At 36.1% G+C, this 8728-nt stretch overlaps 1 protein-coding gene across 2 annotated transcripts; it reads right to left on the bottom strand.

Annotated features, from left to right (window-relative positions):
• Nucleotides 1–3210: 3210 nt before the first annotated feature.
• atp5f1c (ATP synthase F1 subunit gamma) lies at nucleotides 3211–8300 on the bottom strand (the record flags this gene model as incomplete). Of its 2 annotated transcripts, XM_079653402.1 has the most annotated exons (9): nucleotides 8183–8300; nucleotides 7600–7634; nucleotides 6592–6723; nucleotides 6288–6492; nucleotides 4943–5086; nucleotides 4732–4796; nucleotides 4186–4341; nucleotides 3692–3788; nucleotides 3211–3344 (listed from the first exon to the last, which is right to left on the bottom strand). In XM_079653402.1, the coding sequence occupies exons 1-9, from the start codon at nucleotides 8221–8223 to the stop codon at nucleotides 3341–3343; spliced, it is 879 nt and encodes a 292-aa protein (XP_079509528.1). In that variant the 5' UTR covers nucleotides 8224–8300. The 2 variants fall into 2 exon arrangements, with proteins under 2 accessions (XP_079509528.1, XP_079509529.1); XM_079653403.1 differs by lacking the exon at nucleotides 3211–3344 and having other exon boundaries at nucleotides 3688–3788.
• Between the last annotated feature and the right edge of the window lie 428 nt (nucleotides 8301–8728).

Below are 8728 nucleotides of genomic sequence, written 5' to 3'. Positions count from 1 at the left end.
TAACATTGTGTATTTTTGCTCTGTGCTTTGTTTGAAGTAGTGGCTTTTAACTGGCTGCTGGTTTGAGTCCTGGTATTGGGTAGCACAATGTCTGAAAAGCAGGGCCTCAACGCTAACCTGGTTAAATCTTTGTGCCAAAAGCTAAAATATAAGGTCTTAAACTGTGAGATGAAGATTAAAGATAGAGTTGTATGTCAGCTTAATAAAGAAAATAAAAGTAAAAAATAAATAAAAATGTGTGTTTTATCTGATAGGCTACTGTGTTTTAATATTGAGTGTGTGCTCTGTTTTTCTTCCAAGCATCCAGACAAATATTTGCTATTCTCCATACTTCGTACCATCCTGCCATAAAAAAGAATACAGTACACTCATGTTCATGTTTTGCATCTACCGATTTTTATACAAATGTAACTTCCCAAATTAGCTCTCAGCTTTCACAATTTTCGCCTTTGCAGAATTCCCAAATGATAAAGTCGCTTCCTCACCCAAAAGCATGTGATGTTGTATCGCCTGGACTCAGCAGCGAGGGGGAGATGAGAAGGCTGCTGCTCTTCGACTGTTTATCAGAGTCTGGCATCGCTGTAATTTCAGTGTTCAGATGCAATCGCTCCGCACTCCCCTCAGGAGTAAACAATAACAAGCACAAATACAATAGACAAACAAGGCCTGCAGGACGCACACACAAACATACATCTATACGTACACACACAATTGCACAAATGCATACTCCTGCAAACGGACATGCAAACAATAATTGATGCATGACAAAATAACCTTTTGTTTTGTTTTCTATCTTTATATGGAAGTAACTTGCTAGAAACCAAAAATGTTATTTTTGTTTCTGCAATGACATGCAAAGCCATAAGATCTCTGCAAAAAGACAGCACTTAAACAGATATTTCATATGAGTATAGTAGATCAGAAGACACTGTTATGTTGGTGATCCCTTTGAGTTTTAAATTGCAGTTTCAAACTGACAACGCTAACATTTGTTATCAGACAGTGCCGCCTGGTGGACACCTAGTGAATCACACTGCCTTCAACTGCGGTGACATTATGTAATATGAAGCTACAAATTATAAATAAGTTATTTATTGATGCCTGTGTATTAAAATAATGCAAGTCATATAAATATAAATAATATTATATTCCGTAAAAAATGTCATGAAAAGTGTCAATATACAGTACGAGTCAAAGGTTCGGACACACCTTCTCATTCAATGGTTTTTGTTTATTTTAATTTGTTTCTACTTTGTAGATTAATACTGAATAACACATGAAACTATGAAGGAACATATATGGAATTATCTAGTTAACAAAAAAGTGTTAAAAAATCCAGAATATGATTTATATTTGATATCCTTCAAAGTAGCCCCGTTTTGCCTTTACAGCTTTGCACACTCTTGGCTTCTCTCAGTCAGCTTCATGAGGTCGTCACCTGGAATGGTTTTCAATTAACACGTGTGCCTTGTTAAGAGTCAATTTCTGGAATGACTTGCCTTCTTTAATGGGTTTGAGACCATCAGTTGTGTTGGTCTCACAGTGGAAAGCCCTATTTGACAACTATTGTATTCCATATTATGGCAAGAACCACTCGACTCAGTGAAGAGAAACGACCTACCGTCCATCGTTACTTTAAGAAATGAAGGCCAGTCTATCCGGAAAATGACATTTTCCGGATAGACCATCGAACGCTATGATGAAACTGGCTCTCATGAGGACCACCCCAGGAAAAGCAGAGCAAGAGTTACCACATAATGGATAAATACACAAGAGTTACTGGTAACGCAAATTAAAGCACCTCAGATTAGAGCCCACATAAATTATCACAGAGCTCAAGTAGACAAATATTTTGATGGTGGGGGGTGGGGGGGGGGGTGATGTATTCAGAATTCAAGGCACACTTAACCAGCATGGCTACCACAGCATTCTGCAGTAGTCAGCAAAAATATAAATGATATTCTGGATTTTTTAACACTTTTTTGTTTACTAGATAATTCCATATGTGTTCTTTTATAGTTTTGATGTCTTCAGTGTAAATCTACAATGTAGAAAACATTTAAATAAATAAAAAAACATCGAATGAGAAGGTGTCCAAACTCTTGACTGGTAGTGTATATGTAAAAAAAACATCAGAACAAAAGACAGTATAGGATTTTGAAAAAAGAACAAATGATAAAGTTTTTATGTAAAAAAAGTCCTACTTTAGTATGTTAAAAATGTATTTGAAAACAACATTGTATAATATGTGGAAAAATTAGAAAAAACAACATAGTATGTATGTCGAAAAAAAAGTAATAGGTAAGTAATAGTATTTCAAATAGAACAACGACACTAATATAGAATGTTGAAAAAAGAGAAAAAACGACACAGTATACTGTATGTCGGAAACTTGTGTCGAGAACTTACTTTTTATATATGGATATAAACTATTATACAAACTTCACATTTTAGATAAAGGTCCACCCTTATATAACATTTTTACTTTTTTGATGATGTTCCCCCCTTGTGTCTATAACTAGGTTTTATGATAAGAGGATGAGTCTTATATACAAATACATTTTTTTTTAGATAAAGGTCACCCCTTAATTCCAGAACTAACTTTGTAGATAAGGATCCCCCTTATATAAATTATACTTTTTTGATAAGGGTTAGCCCCTTATGTTCGGTATCATTTTTTAATCAGGGTCCCCCCTTGTATAAAATGTACCTTTTTTATAAGGTTATATATATAAAAACGACTGTCTAGTATGTCATCAATGAGAAACTACATAGTATAGCAAGACGAAAAATATGAAATTTGTGTCGTGTTTGAAGTGTTGCGTCACACTTTTTACAATTAAAGCAACTCGGCAAAACACGAAAAATACTTCTTAAGTCAGGAACTCCCAAAACACTTGTCATTGGCTTCACATATATTCAGTGAATAGTTGTTGGTCTCTTTCATGCCAGATTCCATCCTCTGTATTTTTACACAGCTGATAATTATAAATGCATAATTATAATATCCAGAGTTGTAACTTTATTTCTATCTAAAGAAATGTCATAACGGAAACATATACAATTGATAATTTAAGACAATGCCTTTTAAAATTGTAATCAAGTCCCATGTTGCGAGGAAGACTTCCATGAATGTGATGCCTCAACATACACATTTTCAGTAATCAGCATTTATTGTGAGGAAAGACATACGGGGACTGATGAAAAGCATGATGGTTCTGTAAGAGGTTTATTTTTCTCCATATATTTTACAAATAGAAGCACACATGTTCATACTCTGGACGACACGTCTGAAGTTCTTTGAAGAGCTATAGGTAATGGGAACGAAGATCCTGCCCGTTTATCTGCAAAGAAAGAAATTGAAGTAAGAACACAAACAGCAAGAACTCAGCTAGGGGAACTCGGAGGGATACTAAAAACCACACCACCGTCTAGACTATTTCTAATGTTTTGTGCACACATTTCTACATGAGAAGCTGTTCACACTTGCCAACCAGTAAAGCTTACTTTACAGCCTACAATGTAACCTCTGCTTTTAACACATCAGGTCCTTAGTTCAGCAAAGGGTTAGAAGACGGATGACAAAAGGTTCATTATAACCATTAGATTGTGAAAAGTTAGTAGAGTGGTGGAAAAAGTGTTGAGTCACTGAGGTGAGATCTGCAAATGTAAAAGAGAAAAATGTACTTACAGAGCGGCAGCTCCAGAGATGATCTCGATGAGCTCCTTGGTGATGACCGCCTGTCGGGTACGGTTGAAGGTGAGGGTCAGCTTGTCAATCATCTCAGCTGAAAGGAGAGAATAACATCCATCACATCAAAATATAAAACTTTATTGTGAAAGAGTGAAATCCTAAAGCATAACCCGGTACTGAACACTCGTTTCAAACAAGCAGGACAAGATGTGAAAAGTCATGACAATATATAGGTCCAAAACCCTGTTTCCTACAGTTAAATGAAGGAAAAGGATTACATTAAAACAGAATTAGGGAAATGTGGCCTAATATTCTGATTCCGGCTCTGAAACGAGTGTATTTGCTTGTTTTCTTCGCCAGACATCAGTGTAAAGATTTTACAGCACAAAGATGACCAAATATAACAAGACGACACATCGTCAGCACATCCTATTCCTACAAATTCTCTATATGCCTTGTTGTCTATGTAGACAGAGGAAGTGAAGTCTCACAGGCGTTCTTGCTGGCGCTGTCCATGGCGGTCATCCTGGCGCTCTGCTCGGCGGTGGTGGATTCCTTCATGGCCATGTAGATGATGTTGACCATGGCAAACTCCTGGTAGTTCCTCAGCACGTCAGCATCAATGTCATCATAGACGCTCATGCTCTCTGTGGGAGGAAGGAACACACACGTTCAGGATATATCTGTAGGAGACACTTCAGGATCTCTGCATACCGTTTGATAAATATAGTATGTTCAAGTTTATCAGAAATATTGTTTCAAAAAAGTTATAGTTTAGAATTACGAAGAGCGTCATAGTATGTCAGGAAAAAAAGAAAATACATTTTAGTATGTGGACATTTAAAAAAAAAAAAGGTCCTACTATAGTATGTTGAAAAAAAAAAGTATAGTATTGTATTGTCATAGTATTGCATGTAAAAATATAAAAATGTCATTAAAGAGGGGCGAAATATAATGTGGCGGATGTCATTGTATCATGTCTAAAGAAATATAAAAGCCATCGTAAAGTCATAGTAAAAAATAAAAATAAACTTTACCTGCATTACCAACAGTTTCTGGGGAAAACAGAGGCTTCGACACCGTCTTGTATGAGATAACAGACCTGCATCAGAGAAATTGGGAGATTTTATCTATAAACATAATACAGTATTTTAAAACAAGTTGAACTCTGCTTGCTCATCTCTAAACGTTTTTTTACACAAATCCAAATAAAGAAAAAACGTTTTTTAAAAAAGGTGTGCATCGTACTTGAATCGGTTGAAGATGACAGAGGCCTTGTCAAATTCGTATCCCAGGTTGAGCACCTCGGTGGCGACCACTGAGGCGTCTCCAAAGCTGGGGGGCTTGCGGCCGACCTCCTTGCAGCTCAGCAGGATGTGCTTTCCATGAGTTCTGATGAGGAACAACAGGTATTATTTACTAGGGATGTAACGATATAACGAATATCGCGGTAAATAAACTTCCCAATACCGTCGTGAGACTGACAAAATCTACCGCGATTTAAAAAAAAAAATTAATTAAAAAAAAATATATTTTTTTTCAAACACTTTTTTTTTTTAAACCTTTATTTAACCAGGTGGTCCCATTGAGATCATCGATCTCTTTTTCAAGAGAGACCTGTCTAACATGGCAGCAAGTAGGTTACAACATGAAAATAAAACAGATAACACAAAAGGACATCGTATTTACAGGGCTACATTTACACACCTAGAGACATTGACAAGTATCAACCATATATTTATATCTCGCCCTGTCAATAAGCCTGGCGTTAGACTTTTTCGCTGTCCGTCATTTCGACAGACAGGATCGTAAAATATCCATTTTCTGCTAAATATGAATTGGTAAAAGATCCATGAAGGTTTGAACCATTCTTAATCGTTTCATTCCCATTACCACAGGTTAAAGTTGCACTAGAGAACTTCTTTGCTTTAATGTATAATATTTGTTGATTGCACTGTGTAATGTCTAAAGAAAGATCAAACTTTTAGTATTGTCATTTGTTTGACATAAGCCTCACTTGACAATGCAAAGGTCTGCCACAAGGTCGCGTAGTCCTGGGGAAATGGAGGCTCAGTTACAAGCTAATTCTGTTTTTCTGCCTTTTAAATAAGGACATGTTATGCTTATTTGTGTTATTTTATAGTAAATATATTTGTTTTTAAAGCTTCAGATTAAGACACCACCTTGGACTTTGAGAAACTAGGGTGCAAATTTAGCACTATTTTCTAACATTTTATTTGCAAACGACCTAATCTCGATGTAGTGAAACTGAGCCATTTATCGTTTCACCCAAGCAATTCAAAGTTCAAAAATGAACTTTGATATTAACTGTAACATAAGAACAAATGGAAATGTATACTTTTAAAGTGTCCATTAAAAACATTGACGACAGGGAAGCAACAGTTCATCTTATTTTCCATTATCTTTGCAACATTCTGAACCATCAGAGCCTGAGCCGCCAGCTCAATATCACCAATGTTTTGCTGCTGATAAACAAAGCAATTAGCTAAACATCTGCTCAGAAATGCCCAACACCAGACATGACTTGTGTTTTTCATCAATGTAATAAATGAATGAACATTTCCATTGGTACCTTTTCAGCAGGGCTCTCAGCTTGTCTCCCACGTTGATCACCATGACCTCCGTGCCAGGGTTAGAAAGGGCGATCTGGCTCTTGATGGCCCTGCCCACGTTAGAGTGGACGGCGCCGCAGAGTCCACGGTCAGAACTCACACCAATGATCAGATGCTTGTTGACCTTCTCTTCGGCTACTTGGATGTCGGCCTTCTCGTAAAGGGCTGGGGAGCAGAGAGGATGTTTAATCCAGGGATATAGATGAGTTAAATCCTAATCATGAGGAGTTTAAAATAACACTAAGGAGGCCAGGTGTAACGTACCCAGAGCACCAGCACCGTAGACCCTGGATGGCTTCAGCGCCCTCTCAGCACGAGCATACTTGGCAGCGGCCACCATCTTCATGGACTTGGTGATTTTCTGGATGTTCTTGATGGACTTCAACCGAATGGTGACTAGAGAATAGAGGATACGAGTGTCAGACTAACACATATTTTAAAAAGGTACTTAAACATACCAACTATTACAGACAGTTGAAGCTTTAATCATCACATTTAAATGTATACCATTACATTTAAAAAATGTATTTATATAGCCCATTTATAACCCAACATATTATAACATCACAATATACATTTGTCTCTAAAAAAAAAAAGAGCTTTAAAAGTTTCTAAAGATAAACAAACATTAATGAATTAAATAAAAAAACGACATGGACACTCCATCAACGCAATTATGTGAATATATAATACAAGTTTATAGAATTAATTTATGCAAAGTGCAAATAATGTATAAAGTCACATTATTTATTATACCCGCTGCTTATATGACCTTAGACTGAAAGACACAAAAATACAAGAAAGTTTCATTTCAAATATATATATTTTTGTTGTTGTTGAACACAGGCAATATTTAGCGAATCACTAGCATTTGGTAAACAATTTAGCATGTTCAAGTTGTTTAATGTTTGCAATATACAAGTTGTGCTCCAGGTGCCTGCACAATAACCTTCAACAAAAATAGACCGCAGTGAGCATCGTCTTGTAAGGATCCTCTTAGCTCGAAAGTCAATATAATGCATGTGAAGCATTTCATTTGTCAAATAAAATATATGAATACAGTGTTTGGCATGTCGTGTCTTACAGCCAATGGGCGAATCCATGTAAATAATTGTAAAATTAGAGAATATAAATGGTCATTTCCAGTATAGCGTGGCCTAGATTATTCCTATTCTGCATCAGGCGTGTTATCATTAGAAGATTATAGTGTGTAACATGTTGTTTAGCTGTTGTCTTTACATATTTACAGGAGTAGTTTACTGAAGTACTTACTGTCCTTCAAGGTAGCCATGTTCCTGACCTGCCCACTGTGAACAGAACAAGTGTATTTAAGCTGTTGCTGCAAGCATTGTCAACATCATTAATAACAACATACATACAAAGAGTAACTGTTATCATGTTATCATAGATTGATTCAAACTGAAACGTTTGGGACATTTATTTGGCTGCTTGCTAACGCTGCAAGTGTGCTAGCAGTGGTTAGCTTGGATTCGATGCACTAATAAGCTTAGATAGTAAACACTTTTGCTGAGACTGTGTCTCGCATGAAGGAAATAAACATTTCTGAGAAATGTATGTGTGAAACGCTAACTCGTTGCAAGTTTTTTGGCACAATGTTGGAATGTTTAAACTAGTGAATGTCAGCTTAGCTAGCATTAGCTTGTCTGAACTGTGCAGCACACCACTGTCATTCATTAGCTGCGGCCTCCACGTTAGCATGTCCTTGCATTCAAAACCTGCATTTATCACAGACTTGAAGTTTCACAATTCCTCTAGTCACACATCACATGTAGAACATACAATGAACATAGCATCAAATACTGATGTGAAATTGTTTAAACAGCTTTGACATTACCATTGTGGGGAGAACACCAACGCGCTGGTCCTGGCGAACATGGTTACTGCTATGAAGGTCAGACACACAGAACTGCGCAAGCGTAAACTGAAGGTAAAATGGAAGAATGATGCCTTCATGGACTGCCAGCAACATCCGGTAGAATGTGTTCCACACGGTTCCACACCTATTTTTAGAGATGGAAGAAATATTTGGATAACTTACTTAAAATAGAAGAATAAAAGTAACAATGCGACAGTGTAGAATAGTTATATGGTAGAGAGTACAATTAATAATTAATAGAATCATGAGGGTGCATAACAAATTATCGATCTGTAAAAGAACAAGAAATCAAATATGCAATAAATAAATACACAGAAAAATATTTACAAAGAAATGTGAAAAAACAATTGAAAAGGCTTATTATTATTATTATTATAATAATAATAATAATAATAATAATAATAATAATAATAATAATAATATATCCCCTAATCATTGTGTTTTCCCCTAATCATGTATATATCCAAGTTGTAATTATTGTTGCATTATTGTGTCCATCAATTT

Source organism: Notothenia rossii, assembly GCF_949606895.1.
Source record: "Notothenia rossii genome assembly, chromosome: 10".
NCBI lineage: Eukaryota > Metazoa > Chordata > Actinopteri > Perciformes > Nototheniidae > Notothenia > Notothenia rossii.
Note: the sequence above shows the minus strand (reverse complement) of the source record. Positions and strands in the feature narration are given on the sequence as shown.